The sequence below is a fragment of the Cucurbita pepo genome, chromosome LG18, assembly GCF_002806865.2.
Source record: "Cucurbita pepo subsp. pepo cultivar mu-cu-16 chromosome LG18, ASM280686v2, whole genome shotgun sequence".
Taxonomy (NCBI): Eukaryota; Viridiplantae; Streptophyta; class Magnoliopsida; order Cucurbitales; family Cucurbitaceae; genus Cucurbita; species Cucurbita pepo.
In genome coordinates this window covers 1,066,797-1,089,864 of record NC_036655.1, presented here as the reverse complement: position 1 = coordinate 1,089,864, position 23,068 = coordinate 1,066,797, and the positions used below count along the sequence as shown (strand labels likewise).

Sequence of the window (23,068 nt, the reverse complement as noted above, 5' to 3'; positions counted from 1 at the left end):
ACTCGTCGTGTCTTTATTTTCAATAAAGAATTCTCAATTAGTGTTTGATATGCATGTAGTAATTTCGCAAATCAAAGGATCAATTTGCATTGACATAAACTTAAATTCAAAAATTTTGATCGTCTTTAACTAACGTCGTCATCCGTACATAGGAGCCTTACATTTACTTAATCAATATTAAATGTAATTTGAGTACTTAAAAATACTCAGTAAGTGACCTCACTATTTGAGTCGAAAAATGCAATCACATGCAATCATAGTTTACCGTGGAACCTTCTTTTCATGATTATGTCTTAGACATAACTTTCTTTTCCGAGTAAAGTTAAATGCATAGTACTTCTCTATATATGAACCCACTAGGCGAGAGCTCGTATACATAGCCCCTAGACTTGACTATAGGCTACGGCACACTCGTGCGGCCAGAAACTAAGGAAAAGAAAGGAGTGCACATTATATCATAGGTATGCGTTTGTACAAATTATACTGTGAAATATCCCATGCTTATGACATACAACATGCATAGATAGATTTTCGTTCTTTTGAACCATTTTCAGTCTATTTATTCATCAGTCTCATTTGGATGTGATCTCATTTCATTCCTGTACCCTTTTTTGCTGAGGCGTCACACGTGTATATTAGTTGATTTATTAAATCAACTCATTTATTATTTAACAAAGAAAAATACATAAATGGAGGCTTAGTGTATATATATATATATATATATTTTTTTTTTAATAAATAGTGAGTATATTGTAATTATTATGATGGTGAAAAAAAATCGAAGAGGGTAAAGATGGAATTAAGAGCTCTTATCGAAAGACCCATACAAAAGTAATAAACCAATTTATCGAGTAAAAGAGGGATACATGAACGTATCGAGATTACACCTGAATGAGAGTGATCTTTAAGATAGAATGACAAAACCAACAGGGTGCACCTTCTTTTTTCGGTGGCTGAATCATAGAAACTCGAAAGTTAGGCATGCTTTATTTTGAGCAATTTCATACCGGGTGACCTTCTGGGAATTTTCCTACGATACATGTGAGTAATAACAAAACATACTAAAAGGACAGACTCGTATTGATATGTGAGGATAGTCTTTACTCTTAGAACCAGTAAGTAAGTAACATGACCATGTCACAGGGGAATGTCGGAGCACACATGTGCCAACTTCAGATTCCAAAGTTCGATCGACATGGGACATTACATAATTTGTTCATTAAAATTATATTAATAAATGGGTCATCCTACAATTATATTAAATTTTAGAAAAATAGTTAAGAGCTTATATTAAGATGAAAATGTCATAAAAAGATTGTAATAATATAATAACCCAGACCCACTGCTAGCCGATATTGTCCTCTTTGGGCTTTTCCTTTTGGGCTTCCCCTCAAGGCTTTAACGTGTCTACTAAGAGAAGGTTTCACACCCTTATAAATGATGGTTTGTTCTCCTCCCCAACCAATGTGAGACACCATAATCCACCCCCTTTCAGGGCCCAGCGTCCTCGTTGGTACTCTTTCCTTCCTCCAATCGATGTTGGACCGCCCCCAAATCCACCCCCCTTTGGGGCCCATCGTCCTTACTGGCACACCGATGTCTACCCCCCTTCGGAGAATAGCGAGATGCTAGCCGATATTGTCCTCTTTGGGCTTTTCCTTTTGGGCTTCCCCTCAAGGCTTTAACGTGTCTACTAAGAGAAGGTTTCACACCCTTATAAATGATGGTTTGTTCTCCTCCCCAACCAATGTGAGACACCATAATCCACCCCCTTTCAGGGCCCAGCGTCCTCGTTGGTACTCTTTCCTTCCTCCAATCGATGTTGGACCGCCCCCAAATCCACCCCCCTTTGGGGCCCATCGTCCTTACTGGCACACCGATGTCTACCCCCCTTCGGAGAATAGCGAGATGCTAGCCGATATTGTCCTCTTTGGGCTTTTCCTTTTGGGCTTCCCCTCAAGGCTTTAACGTGTCTACTAAGAGAAGGTTTCACACCCTTATAAATGATGGTTTGTTCTCCTCCCCAACCAATGTGAGACACCATAATCCACCCCCTTTCAGGGCCCAGCGTCCTCGTTGGTACTCTTTCCTTCCTCCAATCGATGTTGGACCGCCCCCAAATCCACCCCCCTTTGGGGCCCATCGTCCTTACTGGCACACCGATGTCTACCCCCCTTCGGAGAATAGCGAGATGCTAGCCGATATTGTCCTCTTTGGGCTTTTCCTTTTGGGCTTCCCCTCAAGGCTTTAACGTGTCTACTAAGAGAAGGTTTCACACCCTTATAAATGATGGTTTGTTCTCCTCCCCAACCAATGTGAGACACCATAATCCACCCCCTTTCAGGGCCCAGCGTCCTCGTTGGTACTCTTTCCTTCCTCCAATCGATGTTGGACCGCCCCCAAATCCACCCCCCTTTGGGGCCCATCGTCCTTACTGGCACACCGATGTCTACCCCCCTTCGGAGAATAGCGAGATGCTAGCCGATATTGTCCTCTTTGGGCTTTTCCTTTTGGGCTTCCCCTCAAGGCTTTAACGTGTCTACTAAGAGAAGGTTTCACACCCTTATAAATGATGGTTTGTTCTCCTCCCCAACCAATGTGAGACACCATAATCCACCCCCTTTCAGGGCCCAGCGTCCTCGTTGGTACTCTTTCCTTCCTCCAATCGATGTTGGACCGCCCCCAAATCCACCCCCCTTTGGGGCCCATCGTCCTTACTGGCACACCGATGTCTACCCCCCTTCGGAGAATAGCGAGATGCTAGCCGATATTGTCCTCTTTGGGCTTTTCCTTTTGGGCTTCCCCTCAAGGCTTTAACGTGTCTACTAAGAGAAGGTTTCACACCCTTATAAATGATGGTTTGTTCTCCTCCCCAACCAATGTGAGACACCATAATCCACCCCCTTTCAGGGCCCAGCGTCCTCGTTGGTACTCTTTCCTTCCTCCAATCGATGTTGGACCGCCCCCAAATCCACCCCCCTTTGGGGCCCATCGTCCTTACTGGCACACCGATGTCTACCCCCCTTCGGAGAATAGCGAGATGCTAGCCGATATTGTCCTCTTTGGGCTTTTCCTTTTGGGCTTCCCCTCAAGGCTTTAACGTGTCTACTAAGAGAAGGTTTCACACCCTTATAAATGATGGTTTGTTCTCCTCCCCAACCAATGTGAGACACCATAATCCACCCCCTTTCAGGGCCCAGCGTCCTCGTTGGTACTCTTTCCTTCCTCCAATCGATGTTGGACCGCCCCCAAATCCACCCCCCTTTGGGGCCCATCGTCCTTACTGGCACACCGATGTCTACCCCCCTTCGGAGAATAGCGAGATGCTAGCCGATATTGTCCTCTTTGGGCTTTTCCTTTTGGGCTTCCCCTCAAGGCTTTAACGTGTCTACTAAGAGAAGGTTTCACACCCTTATAAATGATGGTTTGTTCTCCTCCCCAACCAATGTGAGACACCANCCCAGCGTCCTCGCTGGCACTCTTTCCTTCCTCCAATTGATGTGGGACTGCCCCAAATCCACCCCCTTTGGACCCAGCCTTCTTACTGGCACACTGCCTCACGTCTACCCCCCTTCGGGGAACAACGAGAAGGCTGGCACATCATCCGGTGTCTGGCTCTAATACCATTTGTAACAACCCAGGCTCACCGCTAGCAGATATTGTCCTCTTTGGGCTTCCCCTCAAGGCTTTAAAACGCGTCTTCTAGGGGAAGGTTTCCACACCCTTATAAATGGTGGTTTGTTCTCCTCCCCAACCAATGTGGGACATCACAATCCACCCCCCTTCGGGGCCCAGCGTTCTCGCTGGCACTCTTTCCTTCCTCCAATTGATGTGGGACCGCCTCGAAATCCACCCCCTTTGGGCCCAGTGTCCTTACTGGCACACTGCCTCACGTCTACCCCCCTTCGGGGAACAGCGAGAAGGTTGGCACATCATCCCGTGTCTGGCTCTAATACCATTTGTAACAACCCAGGCTCACCGCTAGCAGATATTGTCCTCTTTGGACTTTCCCTTTCGAGCTTCCCCTCAAGGCTTTAAAACGCGTCTACTAGGGGAAGGTTTCCACACCCTTATAAATGGTGATTTGTTCTCCTTCCCAACCAACGTGGGACATCACAATAAACTATCCAAAAACTCAATATAATCGAGGAATCATTCCCATATAGATATAAAAATAATAATGCTATCAACCAACTTAGAACCAATATTTTAAATGAAATCAAATAAAAGTAAGCAATTTATTTCATAGCCATTAAAAGAAGAGAGAAAATATTAAATGCAAACATTTATTTATTTTAAGGGGAGAGAGAGTANCACAATCCACCCCCCTTCGGGGCCCAGCGTCCTCGCTGGCACTCTTTCCTTTCTCCAATTGATGTGGGACCGCCCCAAATCCACCCCCTTTGGACCCAGCCTTCTTACTGGCACACTGCCTCACGTCTACCCCTTTCGGGAAACAGCAAGAAGGTTAGCACATCGTCCGGTGTCTAGCTCTGATACCATTTGTAACAACCTAGGTTCACCGCTAGCAGATATTGTTCTCTTTGGACTTTCCCTTTTGGGCTTCCCCTGNCCCATATAGATATAAAAATAATAATGCTATCAACCAACTTAGAACCAATATTTTAAATGAAATCAAATAAAAGTAAGCAATTTATTTCATAGCCATTAAAAGAAGAGAGAAAATATTAAATGCAAACATTTATTTATTTTAAGGGGAGAGAGAGTATCCAAGAGAGAGAAAGTCAAAGTCAAAGTCAAAGTCAAAGGAAATGATTACATACATTATAGCATATGAGTAATTTAATTGAAACAACAAGAAAGAATTTTTGTTGTATCGTAGAATTTATCATTTATTATGTTGAAAAAAAATATATAATTTAATTTCAATTCGTTAAAAAATTATAGTATCGAACAAAACGTCAGCTTGAGACCATTATCTTATTAGTATGGTCTAATTTGAGCATAAACTCTCGTGAATTTGCTTTTGGTTTTCTAAAAGATCTCGTGCCAATTAAGATAGTGTTCTTTACTTATAAACCCGTGATCTTCCTCTTAATTAGCCAATGTGGGACTCTCTCCTAACAATCCTCCTTCGAACATAGAGTCTCCCTTGAGGTCTCTAGAGCCCTCGAACAACCTTCTCTTAATCGAGACTCGACTCATTCTTTAGAGTCATTGAACAAAGTACACCCTTTGTTCGACACTTGAGTCACTTTTGACTACACCTTTGAAGCTCACAACTTCTTTGTGCCACACGAGGATTTTACTAAAATGACTTAGTCAAGAGCATGATTCTAATATCAGAATACGATCCTGGTATAAATAAATTGTCATAAATAGTAAATAGCTATGTGTAATAAAAAGCTATATCCGGTAAAGCTGATAGTTATATATAGTAGAGAGTTAAATCTGGTAAAAGCTATATCCGTTAAAGCTGATAGTTATATATAGTAGAGAGTTAAATCTGGTAAAGGTATATATAGTAAGCTAGAGCATGTATATATCAGGTGTACTTTCTGTATTCTCTGTTACGGTACATAAAGTCATCAATACAAATCCTTTAGTCAATATTCTCCTTGCATTTTTTCTATCCTGTTCTTTGTGTTCATCTAGATCGAGTGTGTGCGTTGTTGTGTGTTGTTGTGCGATCCTAATACAAAATACCTCATGCCAACGGAGATCGTGTTACTTATTCATAGACCCATAAAACCCAACATTTTATTGAACTAAACAACAATTAAAAACAATTCAACTATAATCCAAGTCGAACACAACATTGAAAACTCAAAGTTGAGCTTATAGATTCTGACATTAAAGCTCGTAGAGAGTTCAAGAATGACAAGTGGGTAACGGTCTCCAAGACTCTTTAACTCAGACACACTTAAAGCTCTCTTTACTTTCCCAAACAATGATCAGGATCTCGCTGAGGTATCCTCATTAAAAGCACACAAGCAAGTCCACCGACACCTTAGATTCCTTCGCCCCCTGAGATGCCTGATCCTCAAGCTCATCACCCTGGTACCGCTACTTGTCCTCTGGTTTTAATAAGGTAGTTTGTGTCATTTGTATTGTGAATGATTGTGACAGCGATGTGAAAATAGCTTTTACTTAGGAAGTCGAGAATGGACAACAAGATCTTAAAAGATTTTAAAGTTTTGATCGTTTATAACTCCCGTTTCAAATCACGAGTATTTTTTTAGTCAAAATAAGTAAAGGTGAGCGACAATAATTGATACAATCATTTCGTGTTATATTTGTGCATTGTCATCTCTAGACATACATATTTATGAGCATTTATTATTATGTGTGTGAATAGGGATATGTTCAAACATTGGGTGTTGATTAGTTTATTGAGGGACCCTTTGGATGAGGGAATGGTAATAAGGGTGAAAACGAGTAAAAAATTACATAATAGTAAATCAGTAAAAAAAACACGGTAAAAATAGTAAATGTGGTTTGCGTACTTAAAAATATAGAATAAGTAGTCTCACGGTCGGGGTCAGGAAGTATAATCACATGCACTCATTGCTATTGGGTCGTGGGTTTCGCTTGTTGGTTAAGTCCGACCCGAGTTTCGTTTCCTTCACCCATTTTCACGCGAAATTGGAACCCTAACTCTAATCAGTTTCTCTCTTTTTTATGCTTCCAAAGTCCAATCTTTTGGCCAAAACTCGGTTGTTATCTTCTGTCACACGTCTCTCTGACTTTCCTTTTGTCCTATCATCACCGATGACCGTCACACATCGATGATTTCCAACTCGTGCCTATTCTCTCCTCTCATGCGTCTCTTTGACTTTCCTTTTGTACTATCGTCATCGATGACCATCACACACCGATGATTTCCAACTCGTCCCTATTCTCTCCATTTTTCGATTTCCCTTTCCTTTTTTTCTTTTGTTTCTCTCGTATTGCAGGTTTGCAATGGAGGGCGGCTTTAGGGGAGTTATGAAGGCATGGGGGAATGGTTCCTTGTGAGATCCACGACGCTTGGTGGAAATCTCGCGATTTCTAGCGAGTGCCATTTCTGACTTCTCTTTTTTCTTTTTTTTATTCGTTACAAGTATTATATCCCCGTTGAGATTGCATAAATGTGTAGATTATGTATTTCGTGCTTTACTAATAGAAATATCTCCCGAGAAAAACATACATTAATATACCAAGTTAAGAATAGAGTACTAGAACTAGAAAGGTTTCACATTGGCCCAGTTAGAATATTTTAGTAGACCGAGCACCCTAAGATTGTGAGTGGTGATCGGTGGTCAAGACCATAGTGATCCCATAAATTAGATTAGTCCCGATGAGCTAGTCTCTAGTATCTTAAAAAAATATAAATTTGAGGTTGAAGTCGCCTACACGCCCTAAGAACCTAGTAAACCCCTATATAACATATAAGAATGACTAATAAAGCTTAGTAGGCTTACTAGTAGTATGAACAATATCATCAGAGCGAAGATCACTTCTTATTTTCTCCGGTACCAAACCAAGTAGTATCTCTACTAAGCAGTATGTAATCAGGAACCCATATCGATGAGCTTGACCCAGATCAATCAAATAGGATAATGTAATGAGGCTACTTAAGTTACTATTGAATGTAAAACAAGTAAAAGGGCGGACCACGATGTCGTAAATCGGTCGTCAGAGGGGACTAGGGACTACATCAGTAGTAGCTTAGGATGAGTGCCCCTAGTGTGCGTGGACATGGCCCCAAGCCTACTGAAAAGGGTCATGCCACCATAAATCCATCTGAGAAGGACGAGAAACCATACAACTAAACTTAGTACTTGGCCTTCATACACGGTCGCTCCCCCAGATTTACTTTATGGCCATGTTTAATGGTCGCATGCTAATCTTACATAAATAATGTTTAGATGAGATGATATCGAGGTCACACATCAACCCACCATACCAATCATTTTTTTGCTACACCAATGCAAGCTAACTAAGCCTAAAAATAGAAAAAGTTAGTCAACATAGAAATGAGACAAGTTGTCCGGTAGATCTACAGCACAGAACTCAATGAACAACTTCTAGACCCCAATTGGGTATGTGATAAGCAAGAGAATCGCTCAAAATTTCGAGATATTCCCAAATACTCAGATAGCCATAAAACTTACGTCCAAACTTTCAAGAGCTCAAAGGAAAGTCCACGGTAACTTATTATGAATTGGATGTGAGAACGTATACTTTTATAATCGTCCCGTTCTATTTTTCTTTTTTAGGTTTTCACTAACTACCAAAAAGGAGGAGGAGCATTCTCGAGTTGGCAATCAGAGAGAGAGGTCGTCCCAAGGTTTTCACATAACTTATTATTATTATATTTGGATTTATAAATAAATATATTAATTAAAAAAAAAAGTTCAAGAATGAGAGGCATATTAGAGAGATAATAATCGGTCTTCCTTGTCTGAGCTCCAAACCCTTTTGGTCGGGCATATAAATCTTCTCATCTAGATCTCTATGTGTTCAAGGTGCAAATTCACCGATGTAACAATACTCAGTAAAATTTGAATAGTAGTTAATTTCACAATAGGAGAAAAGATTTCAACATAATCAAAGTCTTTCCCTTATGAATGTTCTTTAAAACTAACCGAGCTTTGAACCTCCTTTTGCCATCTGGTTCAACCTTGATTCTGAACACCATTTGTTCAATAGAGCTTTGAGTTCAAGGGACAAAGACAATGTTGAAGCCGGAAGAGTCGCCACATTGGGCGAAGGAGCCAATTTTGGCAAAAAAGGCAGCCGAAAAAGTCGCCACATTGGGGCGAAGGAGCCAATTTTGGCGAGAAGGGCGGCAGCAACTTGGTTGGCGANAAAGGGCAGCCGGAAGAGTCGCCACATTGGGGCGAAGGAGCCAATTTTGGCGAGAAGGGCGGCAGCAACTTGGTTGGCGAAGATGCCAGTGCGGTGCCTAGATTCCAAAGGTGAATCTCTGCAAAAGGTCGATAGGCTTATCGAGATTCTGTATATTTCCGAAAGAAATGCTGATGAAGATCCTAAGATTAGGGTTTCTGTGAAGGATGAAGGATAAAGGAAAAATTGAGAAGAGAATGAAAGAGACTATGTTTGGAAAAGGTAAGGTTGTATGTACAGAGTATGGTGAAGGATGATTTGGAGGTCAATAGGGTGGAGCCGAAGAGTAATTAATCGGCTCCGCCTGCGGTAGCCATGAAGACTGCTCCTGCGGCGTCAAAGCCAGCAGGGGTGGTGGAGAAGAACAGTAGAAGATTTCAAAAGCCATTGAAAAGAAAGGATTTGGGGTTGTTAAACCGAAGGGGCTCTGATACCATGTGAATGTTTGATTAATCCACCACACCTAAATGGTGTGAAAGTTATCTTATTTATAATCAAATAAATTACAAGGATATGGAAATAGTAATAAATGGAAATAACAATAAATGGAAATAACAATAAATGGAAAGATACCTATGGCAATAAGGCAAATATCTAATATTTGCCTTATAATAAAATATCAAATATAATATATACGGTAAACTATAATTTATTACTAAATATCCTTAACATGGACAATATCATACCATTGTGGAGAGTCGTGATTCCTAACATGGTATCAGAGTCATGCCCTAAAGTTAGCCATATTAGATTCAAAGAACTCTAGTTCTCCTTTGTGAGTCAGCCACATATAATGTAGTGAAGATGAATATATATATATATGGTGCTCTGATAGTTCTAGATGATCTCCTTAACATCTGTTTAGGTCACTTGCCCCACGTCTCCTGAGTTCTTTTCATGTCCATACTTCTTCTGACACTTCGAACTCCAAGGGTATTGACGGTCCTCTATTGATTAAATAAACTATTGTATTCACAGCATCAGCCCAAAATGTTTTTGGTAGTGCAGAATAAATCCTCATGTTCTTTGCCCACTCATTCAATGTTTTGTTCATCCTTTCTGTAACACCATTTTGTCTTGCCTTACCGGGAACTATCCTCATTAGTCTAATTCCTTCAATTGCACACAATTTTAAACTCTGACTTGTCATACTTTCCTCCATTGTCAGACGTCAAGCATTTAATTATCAAACCAGTCTGATTTTCAACTTCAACTTTCCACTTATTTAAGGTGGCAAACACATATGACTTGTGTTTCAGGAAATAAATTCATAACTTCCTGTTGAAATCATCGATAAAAGTGACGTATAAATTTGATCCTCGAATTAATGGAACAAGAGATGGTCCCCAAATGTTTGTATGGACCATATCCAATCGCACTTTCTTCAATTCTCTAGCAGCCTTTGTGAAGCTAACTCGTTTTTATTTGCCCATAACGCAGCTTTCACAATGACCCACATCAATAGATTTCAAGCCTTCTAAAACTCCTTTCGTAGCCAACATCTTCATTTTTTTTATGCTCATATGTCCAAATCTATTGTGTCATAGACTTGAATGTAAAGCACTTTCAGCAACAGCAGTCATGTTTATACACCCTGCAGTGGTGTATAAAGTTCCAAATGTTGTGTTATGTGCTACCATAACCTACTGCATAACCTGTGCAATTAATCAATAGATATCAGGTTTTTCTTGAGACTATAAATATATCTGACATCTTTTAATGTCATTGATTTCATGTGGGAGTTTTATGCAGACATCCCTCTTTTCTTCTATCTCCAAGACTTTGTTGTCGGCAAGATACGTCTTCTCGAAATTTCCAATTTTGAAATTCTGAAACAACTCCACATTTGGAGACGAATGAAAAGATGCACCTAAATCCAAAATTCAGGATTCAATCGGACTGTCCACGCTGAAGATTAGAGAATCCCTAATGTCTTCTACTGAATTTATAGAATCCTAATCATCTTTAGATCTGTGATTCTGCTTCCTCTTTGATCTTGTACAATTTGTCTGAAAGTGACATTTTTCTACACAACTCCAACACATTACGTTTGGTCTGTTTGGAAAATTTCCATGGATCCTTGATTTTGATTACAAGTAGGTTGTTTACAGTATTTTTATACTCACCCCTTTCTCCTTTCTTTTTCAAGTTTTTGTAGGTTGTCAGTCAAGGTGGAAGAGCATTTGAGAGTTGTGTGATCACAAAGGGATCGTTCCAGAGCGTCAGTCCATTTTTACATTTTGGAGCTTTTGTATTCTCTTTTATGATTGTATTCCTCATTTGTAATATTTTGAACAACATCGTCTTAAAATTGAATTTAATTTTGTATTTGATTGTAGTGTTGTTGACTTTTTTTCTTATTTAAATTTTATCGAAATTTTGTTTTATTTTATTTTACTTTTATTTTTATTTGATTTCGCTTTTGTCACTCTCATCAATAAGAAAAACCCTTAGGGTTGTTATCTGGGAACTTGTTCAGAAATACTATAATGAAAGGAAAATAGGAGTTTTTCGCTAGGTATTTGACCAAATAGGATCGACCAGTTCCTATAGAACCTTTCACTAAAATACNCGCCACTATCATCAATATCGCCACTATCATCAATATCGCCACTATCATCCATATCGTCACTATCATCCATATCGTCACTATCATCAATAAGAAAACCCTTAGGGTTGTTATCCGGGAACTTGTTCAGAAATACTGTAATGAAAGGAAGATAGGAGTTTGTCGCTAGGTATTTGACCAAATAGGATCGTCCAGTTCCTATAGAACCTATCACTAAAATACCCCTACGGGGGGATAGGGCTAAGCGGAGCGAAAAGGGTTTTCCATGAGATGGGAAATTCAAACTATTAGCCCCACACGAGGTTTGTGAATAAGTGATTGTCTGATAATGAGCAAGGAATGTTCGTCTTTCTACTAAAGAGGATGTATTGGTCTTTTTAGTCACGGTCCGAGATTCAAAACCTAAAAAATTGGGTCGTGACAATCTAACCTTTATGGTTTGATAAACACCTCTAATTCTTAACACTTTCACTCATTAGCTGCAACATAATTATAAAAAGAACCGACGCCACAATATTAAATATATTGTTTATATTTCGAAGCTATACCTAAATCCGAAGAAAAAATCTAATAATAAAAGCCATGTTCTTATCAATCATGAACAAATTTTCAACACAAAAAAATAAAACAAAAGAGAAGAAGAAAAAAAGAAGTGCCCAAAAGATTTTAGTTTAAAAAGATAGCAATCTTTGATCCAATTATGATGAATTACTTGTGTTGGGTTGGATCTTGAAAAGAAAAATGTTAGGGGGAGAATGATTAGGACTAAAATGTCAACTAATTTGATTAATTTGAGGTATGAAAAAGTATATGGTTTGATAGGGAAGTGCACATGATGATGATGCATTTTAGTTATGTAGTAGGTGAGCTAGTTGGCAACCAATTGTTTGTCACATCCTCCCCTCCTTTTTAACTTCTTCTATGATACTCTTTTTCTTCTTCTTCTTCTATTCATTAAATCAATCTTTTTAATATTATCTTGAGTTTGGTGCTTACCCTCAATACCACATATGGTTATATATATATATATATATATATTGTGATATCCGACATTGGTTGGGGAAGAGAACAAAACACTCGTTATAAGGGTGTGGAAACCTTCCCCTAGTAGACGCGTTTTAAACCTTTGAGGGGAATCCTGAAAGGAAAAGCCTAAAGAGGACAATATCTGCTAGCGGTGGGCTTGAGTTGTTACAAATGCTATCAGAGTCTTGACACTGGACGATGTGCCAGCCTTTTCACTATTCCTCAAAGGGGGTAGACACGAGGGGGTGTGCTAGTAAGGACGTTGGGCCCCGAAGGGGGGCGGATTTGGTGGCGGTCCCACATCGACTGGAGAAAGAAACGAGAGTCAACGAGAATGCTAGACTCCGAAGGGGAGTGGATTGTGATGTCCCACATTGGTTGGGAAGGAGAACAAAACACTCATTATAAGGGTGTGGAAACCTTCCCCTAGTAGACGCGTTTTAAAGCCTTGAGGGGAAGTCCGAAAGGGAAAGCCGAAGATGACAATATCTGCTAGTGGTGGGCTTGGGTTGTTACAAATGGTATCATAGCCAGACACCGAACGATATGTCAGTCTTCTCGCTATTCTCCGAAGGGGGGTAAACACGAGGCAGTGTGCCAGTAAGGATGTTGGGCCTCGAAAGGGGGTGGATTTGGTGGTGGTCCCACATCGACTGGAGAAAGGAACGAGAGCGAGCAAGAACGCTAGGCCTCGAAGGGAGGTGGATTGTGATGTCCCACATTGGTTGGGGAGGAGAACAAAACACCATTTATAAAAGTGTGGAAACCTTTCCCTAGTAGACGTGTTTTAAAGCCCAAAGAAGACAATATTTATTAGCGGTAGGATATATATATATAAAAAGACAGATTATAATATTAAACAAAAATAATAATATTCAAAAACCATACGAAGAATTAAAATAAAATCATGGTCACATGCAAACCAAATATTTCAAAGTTTCAAGTTTCATTTTTTAAATCAAATCTTCATTAAAAAATTTCATTAATGATTGGAAGGTCATGTGATAATACATCAAATTTTGTTTTAAATATCATGTCACTTAATGTAACCATCCAAACTCATCGCTAGCGGATATTATCCACTTTTGTCCGTTACGTACCGTCGCCATTCTCACGGTTTTAGAACAGGTATGCTAGGGGGAGGTTTCCACACCCTTCTAAACAATGTTCATTCTCCTCCACAACCGATGTGGGATCTCACAATCCAACCCTCCTTCAAGGCACAGCGTACTCGTTGGCACTCATTCCCTTCTCTAATTGATGTGGGACTCCCTAAATCTACTCCCCTTTAGGGCCAGCGTCCTTATTGGCACACCGCTTCGTGTCCAACCCTTCAAGACTCATTCTCCTCGCTGACACATTGCCAATGTCTAACTCTGATACTATTTGTAACGACCTAATATCACAACATATTTGAACTAGTACGTGCAAAAGTATTAAAGCATTGCCCAAGTTCATAAAAGAAAGTTACCACATTTTCCCAATCTTAACAAGGTCATCAGTGTGGTGGGTCATCATGGGTAAAGTTGGCGTTCGTGTCCTCTTTCTTTTCCTCCCTTGTTCGTTATAAGATTGACCAAAAGTGTGGAGATATATTAATACAAGTTCTTGTAAGAACACACAAAACAGCTTAATGGCCAACAACCCCACTCTCTCCCTCAACACATCCCAGATGCGCCCCTAGAATTAAACCCATCAACTTTGAATAATAATCTTCCTCACCCTCCATATCCCTCATCAACTATATACCTCTTTCCCTTCTCCCCTCCTCACCCTTCAAACTTCACCAAAAACGACTACAGATTTTCCAAATCCAGAACTCAAAACTTGAAAAGGTCAGCTCACATTCAAATCAAACTTTTCTCTTAATTCTCTTAGGTTTTTTTCAAAACTCCTCTCGAGTTCTTTGTTTTGTAATCATTAGTGTTCTTTTGGGTTATCTTATTCTCCTTTTTCCTGCTCATGGTCTCGGCTCTAGGCATGGATTTGTGTGTAGTTTTCACGAGCTAGCTATTAGGATGACACCCATTTTCTAGTACTGAATTTTCCAGAACTCAAAACTCAGAAGGTCAGCTCACATTCAAATCAAACTTTTCTCTTAATTATCTTAATTTTTCTTCCAAAGCTCCTCTTTGATTTCTTTGTTTTGTAATCATTTGTGTTCTTTTGGGTTACTTTCTAAGATTATTGATTCTCCTCGTCCGGCTCATAGTCTCTTCTCTAGGCATGGATTTGTGTGTATTTTTTCACGAGCTAGCTATTAGGATAACACCCATTTTCCAGTACTGAATCATCCAGAACTCAAAACTCAGAAGGTCAGCTCACATTCAAATCAAACTTAATCTTAGTTTTTCTTCCAAAGCTCCTCTTGATTTCTTTGTTTTGTAATCATTTGTGTTCTTTTGGGTTACTTTCTAAGATTATTGATTCTCCTCTTCCTGCTCATAGTCTCTTCTCTAGGCATGGATTTGTGTGTATTTTTTCACGAGCTAGCTATTAGGATAACACCCATTTTCCAGTACTGAATCATCCAGAACTCAAAACTCAGAAGGTCAGCTCACATTCAAATCAAACTTAATCTTAGTTTTTCTTCCAAAGCTCCTCTTGATTTCTTTGTTTTGTAATCATTTGTGTTCTTTTGGGTTACTTTCTAAGATTATTGATTCTCCTCTTCCTGCTCATAGTCTCTTCTCTAGGCATGGATTTGTGTGTATTTTTTCACGAGCTAGCTATTAGGATAACACCCATTTTCCAGTACTGAATCATCCAGAACTCAAAACTCAGAGGGTCAGCTCACATTCAAATCAAACTTTTCTCTTAGTTTTTCTGCCAAAACTTCTCTTGATTTCTTTGTTTTGTAATCATTAGTGTTCTTTTGGGTCATTTTCTAAGATTGTTGATTTTCCTTCTTCCCGCTCATAGTGTCTTCTCTAGGCATGGATTTGTGTGTAGTTTTCACGAGCTAGCTATTAGGATAACACCCATTTTCCAGAACTAAACCATGTGATTGTTTGTTCTACTTTATCCTATGAGTTTCTTTTGTTCATTGGGCAGAGAAATGAATGGAGAGTGGTGGAATTATTGTAACTTATAATAAGATTTGAAAAGCCCAAACTATCCTTAGGGAGTCAACATTTTTGGCTTTTTAATAATTGGGTTGATGGCTCTAACTTTTTCTAACTTTTTTGTCTATCAGGCATACCATCAAACACCTGGTGTGCGTGTTACAGTGCATACAAGAAACAGAGAGATCAGATTCAGATCCAACAATGGAGGGCGAAGAAAACAAACCTGCAGATTCATGGTCAGACACAGAGAGCACAGGGAGCTCCAAACGAGTTGCCTTCAGCGGTCCGTTACCAGGACCTTCTGTCGCCTACAAAAGAACCAACAGCTACAGCAGCAGCAGCACAAGAAGCACTATGAGAATCAAAGACGACGATCAGTACGTCGAGATTACCTTAGACGTTCGCGACGACTCAGTCTCGGTTCAGAACATCAAAGGAGGAGATTCAGAGACGGCAATGCTAGCGAGCCGATTGGAGACAAAACGCCCTACGCTAGGCTCTCAATTGTCGTTCAAATTGAAGCAAGTATCACAGGAACTGAAACGGATGACATCCTCCAAAAGCTTCAACAGAATCGACAGAACAAAATCTGGCGCAAGTCGTGCCCTAAATGGCCTCCGATTCATGACCAAAAACGTCGGAAGTGAAGCCTGGTCAGAGATTGAGAATCGATTCAATGAACTCGCCATTAACGGAGAGCTTCCGAAGTCGTTGTTCGCAAGATGCATAGGTATATATATATATATATAAAAAACAACTAGATCACAATTATTTTCTCAAATTTGAACAATGCTTGTGAAATCTGACCAATCGAAGTTGTTGATTCGATGATGAATCAGGCATGAACGAGTCGAGCGAGTTCGCCGGCGAGTTATTCGAGGCCTTGGCTCGAAGAAGAGGCATAACTTCGTCCTCCATAACCAAGGGGGAACTGCGTGAATTTTGGGAGCAAATTAGCGATGAAAGCTTCGATGCAAGACTTCAAATCTTCTTCGATATGTAAGAACCAGTCTCTCTCTCTCTCTTCTCTGAATCTTCTCTCTCTAGAATGGCCATGGATTTGAAGATTCTTTGAAGCAGAACCTTCTCTTACAAAATGGTACGATCGTGCAGGGTGGACAAGAATGCCGATGGCCGCATTACCGGAAAAGAAGTCAAAGAGGTAATTGGAGGGAAGATAATTCATAATAATAATAATAAATAATAATAATAACAACTGTAGAAATATTTTTATTAATTTAATTTTTTTAATATTTTATTTCATTTATAATAAATATGTTGGATTATATTTTTTTTTTTCTAAAATAAATATTTTAAAAAATCTTCTCAAATATCAAACATTCCCGAGTCATGATACTAACACCCGTCACAAATATTAAATATTATTAATATTTTTTTAATAATCTTAAAAGTAAGGTCGGGTTATGTTGGATTGTAACCCTATTTTAGAATTGGTCCAGTTGACTTACCAAAAAAAATGTCAATCCAACCCGAATTTTTTTATTCTTAAAAAATTCAATCCACTCCAAATTTAATATATATATATATATATATATATATATTTAACTCGACCCAGACCTTGGGTTGGGTAGTCTTAATTGGTTGGATTCTCTGATTATGATTATACGAGCATTCTAATGGTAAAAAAAAATCTTCACGTTCTAAAATTATTATAAAAATTATAATATTTTTAAAAAGAACTTGTATTTAAAGTAATATATAAATAAATAAATAATATATATATATATATATATATATATATATATATATATATATTTTCTTCAGATTATTGCATTAAGTGCTTCGGCGAATAAGTTATCAAAAATCCAAGACGACGCGGAAGAATATGCTGCTCTGATTATGGAAGAGTTGGACCCCGACAACCTCGGATATATCGAGGTATGTAAATAGTGATTTCAATGAACACGTGAATGATATTAAATAATATTTAAAAAAAATATATCTTTAAATATTTTAAAAACTTTAAAAATGCTTTATTTATTTTTAAGAAAAAGTTAAATAAATATTCTTGTGGTCGGGATGAAATCGTTAGTATCATGTTTCAAAAATATTCATAAATTTTCAAAAGTAATATTAAAAAATTAGAAATAATCTATGAAATATATATATAGACGTTTTCATTCATATATTAATGCTATTTTTTTTTAAAGGTTAAATTTAAAAATATTTATGAAATTTTAAAAGTAACCTTCTTGATTTTTTTTCTTAAAAAATTTAAAAATACTAATAAAACTTTTTAAAATTTAAGGATGTTTTTCAAACCTAATTAACTAAAATTTATATATATATAAAAGTGGAGTATTATTAAAAAAAAATTGAATTTTAAGGATTTTTTTAAAATTTTAAAAAACTTTTTTATTAATATATATATATTAATAAAAATAATTTAAAAGTGGAGTATTATTAAAAAAAAATTAAATTTAAGGGTATTTTTAAAACCTTCCCTGTTTTTTTTTAATATATATATATATATATATATATATTAACAAAAAAATTTAAAATAAATTGAAAAGTTGAGTATTATTAAAAACTTTTAAAATTTATGGGTATTTTTGAAACGTTTTTTAATTAATATAATATATTAATCTATTAATAAATAAATTTAAATGTGGAGTATTATTAAAACTTTTTTAAATTTAAACTAATTTTTTAGACACTCGTGTATTTTTTAAAATTAAAATTAATATATATATATATATATATATATATTTATATATATATATATATTTGTAAAATAAATTTTAAAATGGAGTCTTATTAAAAAAATTAAAATTTAGGGATATTTTTTTTAATTAAAATTAATAAGGACATTTTTTGTTTTTATTTTTTAAATAAGGATATTATTAAAAAAAATTGAAAATATATTTTTATTAATGTAGCATTTGGGAAATTTTTGATTCAGCTTTACAATTTGGAAATGCTACTCCTGCAAGCGCCAAACCAAGCATCGGCCAGGAACCGCGTAACGGACAGCCGAGTGCTGAGCCAACTACTAAGCCAAAAGCTCGTGCCCACAAAGGAATACAACCCCATCAAGCGCACCTACCGCTCACTCCGCTACTTCGTTGAGGACAATCGGAAGCGCATTTGGGTCTTCTCTCTATGGCTCGCCGTTTGCGCCGCTCTTTTCGCCTGGAAGTTCGTCCAGTACCGCCGTCGGGCCGTCTTCCATGTCATGGGCTACTGTGTCACCACCGCCAAGGGCGCCGCTGAGACCCTCAAGTTCAATATGGCCATTGTTCTTCTCCCTGTTTGTAGGAATACCATTACTTGGCTCCGGAGTACGACCAAGCTTGGCGCTGTTATCCCTTTTGATGACAATGTTAACTTCCATAAGGTACTGTTTATGTTTCCCACAAGGTGTTTGATGATTTGTCTCTGTGAAAAGTTGCTTGAGTTTTAGGTGGAGGATGATTGATTTAGATCTTGTTTTGATCACTGAGGTTTATTGGGTCTTAGTTCTTGAATTTGTATGATCTGACCATTTTGATTCTTGGCTTGATTTTGCTTATAACAAATTGATAACATAGCTTTGAATCTGAGTATGTGATGGTGTGTGTAACGGCCAAAGCCCACCGCTAACCGGTATTATTCTCTTTAGGTTGTTTTTAAAACAAGTCTATTAGGGAGATGTTTCCACACCCATATAAAGAATGCTTTGTTCGGGCCCAGCGTTCTAACTAGTACTCGTTTCCTTCTCCAATCGATGTGGAATCCCCCCCCCCCAATCCACCCTCTTCAGGGCCCAGCGTTCTTGCTGGCACACTCTTCGTGTCCACCCCCTTCGGGGCTCAACCTCCTCGCTTACACATTGTCTGGTGTCTGGCTCTGATGCCATTGGTAATGGTCCAAGTCCGTAGCAAATATTTTCCCTAAACCCTAAACTGATGTGGGATCTCACAATCTACCTCCCTTCGTGCCCAGCATCCTCGTTGACGCTCGTTCCCTTTTCCAATTGATGTGGGACCCCAATCCACCCCCTTTGGGGCCCAACGTCCTTGCTGGCACACCCCTTGTATTAACCCCCCTTCGGAGCTCAGCCTCCTCGCTGGCACATTGCCCAGTGTCTGGCTCTGATATTATTTGTTACAGCCCAAGCCCACTGCTAGCATATATTGTCCTCTTTGGTCCTTTTCTTTCAGGCTTTCCTTCAAGGTTTTTAAAACGCGTCTACTAGAGAGAGGTTTCCACGCCCTTATAAAAAATGTTTTGTTATCTTTCCCTACCAATGTGGGATCTCACCGACTCGGTGAGTAAGATTAACATCCCATGAATAATATCATATGGCAAAATAATAACAAGGATGAATGTAGAAGATTTGATTATTAGTTGCTAAACTCAAAGCGGAAGTCGTTAGGATGGGAAGAATTTAGTTCACTACCTAACATAAAAGCTTACTTGTATATGCATTTGCTTGGTTTAGGTAATTGCTGTTGGCATTGCCATTGGGGTCCTTTTACATGCTGGAGCACATCTTACCTGCGACTTTCCAAAGCTACTCCATGCGACCGACGCTCAATATGAACCGATGAAGCCGTTTTTCGGTGAAGTACGACCGAATAACTATTGGTGGTTCGTGAAGGGGACGGAAGGGTGGACCGGGGTGGTGATGGTGGTGCTGATGATCATAGCATTCACCTTGGCTCAGCCATGGTTCCGCCGCAACCGCCTGAACCTCCCCAAAATCATCAAGAGACTCACAGGCTTCAATGCCTTCTGGTACTCTCACCATCTCTTTATCATTGTCTATGTCCTCTTCATCATCCATGGCTACTACCTCTATCTTTCCAAGAAATGGTACAAAAAAACGGTGAGCGTTCTCATTCAAATCGAACTTTATAGTAAACAAAAACATGTAGTCAACAACATCCGAATGACGTTTTGTTTCATTGTCGACGACAGACATGGATGTATCTAGCTGTCCCGGTTTTGATATACGCGTGTGAAAGATTGATTCGCGCGTTTCGGTCGGGCTACAAAACAGTGAGGATCTCAAAGGTCTACACCCTTACTCTTTGCTTTTTGTTTGAAGTGCCTTGAACTATATGCTGATAGCAAGAAAACTCTCAGGTTGCTGTGTATCCTGGAAATGTTTTGGCATTGCAAATGTCAAAGCCTCATGGTTTCAAATACACAAGTGGGCAGTACATATTTGTGAACTGCTCTGCTATTTCTCCGTTTCAATGGTAAATTCTACATACATCGTCTGATCGGTGATCATCATGATCGACCGTGACGATTGGTTTGATCGGAATGAACGGACCTGATCAAGTTTTGTTGCAGGCATCCGTTTTCGATCACTTCTGCTCCAGGGGATGACTACTTGAGCATTCACATCCGGACTGTGGGAGACTGGACTTCACAGCTCAAGACCATTTTCTCTAAGGTGATTCTTTTTGTAGAATTATGTCGTTTTCGAAAGTAGATTATAAAACAAAGACATTTGTCAGTAAACTAGCATTGTAAGATCCCATATCGGTTGGAGAGGGGAATGAGTGTCAAGGAGGACGTTAGGCCCCAAAGGAGAGTGGATTGTGAGATCTCACATCGGTTGGAGAGGGGAACGAGTGCCAACGACGATGCTGGGCCCCGAAATGGGGTGGATTGTGAGATTCCACATCGGTTGGAGAAGAGAATGAGTGTCAGCGAGAATGCTAAGTCCCGAAGGAGAGTGGATTGTGAGATCCCACATCGATTGGAGAGGGGAATGAGTGTCAACGAGGATGCTGGATCCCGAAAGGGGGTGGATTGTGAGATCCCACATCGGTTGGAGAGGGGAACGAGTGTCAGTGAGGATGCTGGTCCCCGAAAGGGAATGAATTGTGGGACCCTACATCGGTTGGAGAGGGGAACGAATATCAGCAAGGATGCTTCGTCCCGAAAGGGGGTGGATTGTGAGATCCCACATCGGTTGGTGAGGGGAACGAGTGTCAGCGAGGATGCTGGTCCCCGAAAGGGAGTGAATTGTGAGATCTCACATCGATTGGAGAGGGGAACGAGTGTCAACAAGAAACCTGGGCCCCGAAAGGGGTGGATTGTGGGATCCCACATCAATTAGAGAGGGGAACGAGTGCCAGTGAGGACGTTGGATCCCAAAAGGGAGTGGATTGTGAGATCCCATATCAGTTGGAGAGGGGAACGAATGTTAGCAAGAACGCTGGTTCTCGAGAGGGGGTAGATCGTGAGACCCCACATCGGTTGGAGAGGGGAACGAGTGTCAGCGAGGACGCTGGGCCTCGAAAGGGGGTGGATTGTGAGATCCCACATTGGTTCGAGCGGGGAACGAGTGCCAGCGAGGATGCTGGACCCCGAAAGGGGTGGATTGTGAGATCTCACATCTGTTAGAGAGGGGAACGAGTGCCAGCGAGAACGCTGAGCCCGAAGGAGAATGGATTGCAAGATCTCACATCGGTTGGAGAGCAGAACAAAACATTCTTTATAAGGGTGTGGAAATCTCTCTCTAGCAGACACGTTTTAAAAACCTTGAGACGAAGCCCGAAAGGGAAAGCCCTAGCGGTGGGTTTGGGTTGTTACAAGCGTGATTCATGAATATTTTGAAAAAAAGGTTGCCTTATTCTGTCATCAGGTATGTCAGCCACCATCTGTTAATCAAAGTGGTCTTTTGAGGGCTGATATTGGCCAAAGCAGCAACAAAATCAGGTACTTATTTCAACAGCGCCTCTCAAACTTTCCCTTGAAACATCAAATTTTCTCACTTCAAAAATGGTACTCTAGGTTGCCAAGACTGTTGATAGACGGACCATACGGAGCTCCGGCACAAGACTACAAACAATACGACGTTCTTCTTCTCGTGGGGCTGGGGATCGGCGCCACGCCACTGATCAGCATCGTCAAGGATGTACTCAACAACATCAAGGAACAAAAAGACATCGAAAATGGCATCGCCGATAAGCATGCCAAGCCTTTCGTCACAAAGCGAGCTTACTTCTACTGGGTGACAAGAGAGCAAGGCTCATTCGAATGGTTTAGAGGTGTCATGGATGAAGTCGCCGAGAACGACCGAGATAGAGTGATCGAGTTGCACAACTATTGCACTAGCGTTTACGAAGAGGGTGATGCTCGGTCCGCCCTCATTACCATGCTCCAAGATCTAAACCATGCCAAGAATGGCGTTGATATTGTGTCCGGGACAAGGGTGAAGACTCATTTTGCTAGACCGAACTGGCGTAATGTCCTTAAGCGTGTTGCTATAAATCACCCTGATCAAAGAGTTGGTAAGTCGGTACGGGAGATATTTCAAATAACATCGATGAACTTTGGATTATATTTCTACTTTGTTTCGGTCATCAACGGTCACGTCACGTAAACTCGACTAGAATTTATCTAATATCGGGTCGTAACGTGAATGCAGGGGTGTTTTACTGTGGAGCACAAGGGCTGGTAGGAGAGCTAAGGAGATTATCACAAGACTTCTCTAGGAAAACAACCACCAAATTTGATTTCCACAAGGAGAATTTTTAGAGAAATTTAAATATATATATATATATATATATATTAAGAAATTGTAATA

General features: G+C 39.6%; 1 protein-coding gene and 1 long non-coding RNA gene across 3 annotated transcripts in view; one reads left to right on the top strand and one right to left on the bottom strand.

The window, feature by feature from the left end:
* LOC111779976 overlaps positions 1–16,027 on the bottom strand; it is a 21,066-nt gene extending 5,039 nt beyond the window's left edge. The window contains exons 1-3 of one of the 2 annotated variants that reach the window (XR_002812776.1): positions 15,909–16,027; positions 15,740–15,824; positions 5,636–6,038 (exon numbers count right to left, since the gene is read on the bottom strand). This is a non-coding gene — a long non-coding RNA (uncharacterized LOC111779976). Of the gene's footprint in view, positions 1–5,635; positions 6,039–15,739; positions 15,825–15,908 lie in introns of those variants that run through there. The other variant, XR_002812775.1, reaches the window with a different exon arrangement.
* On the top strand, positions 13,457–23,068 carry LOC111779947 (respiratory burst oxidase homolog protein B-like). Its single transcript, XM_023660165.1, has 12 exons — positions 13,457–16,246; positions 16,356–16,515; positions 16,630–16,678; positions 17,302–17,415; positions 18,440–18,874; positions 19,961–20,347; positions 20,440–20,535; positions 20,608–20,723; positions 20,821–20,923; positions 22,124–22,197; positions 22,273–22,772; positions 22,910–23,068. The coding sequence occupies exons 1-12, from the start codon at positions 15,718–15,720 to the stop codon at positions 23,017–23,019; spliced, it is 2,673 nt and encodes an 890-aa protein (XP_023515933.1). The 5' UTR covers positions 13,457–15,717; the 3' UTR covers positions 23,020–23,068.

Excerpts from the sequence above, each read along its gene's own strand:
- LOC111779947 (XM_023660165.1), top strand. The coding sequence starts at position 15,718 with ATGGAGGGCGAAGAAAACAAACCTGCAGATTCATGGTCAGACACAGAG. Across the intron at positions 18,875-19,960 it reads ACAATGTTAACTTCCATAAG|GTAATTGCTGTTGGCATTGC; the intron begins GTACTGTTTATG and ends TGCTTGGTTTAG. Across the intron at positions 20,536-20,607 it reads AAACAGTGAGGATCTCAAAG|GTTGCTGTGTATCCTGGAAA; the intron begins GTCTACACCCTT and ends GAAAACTCTCAG.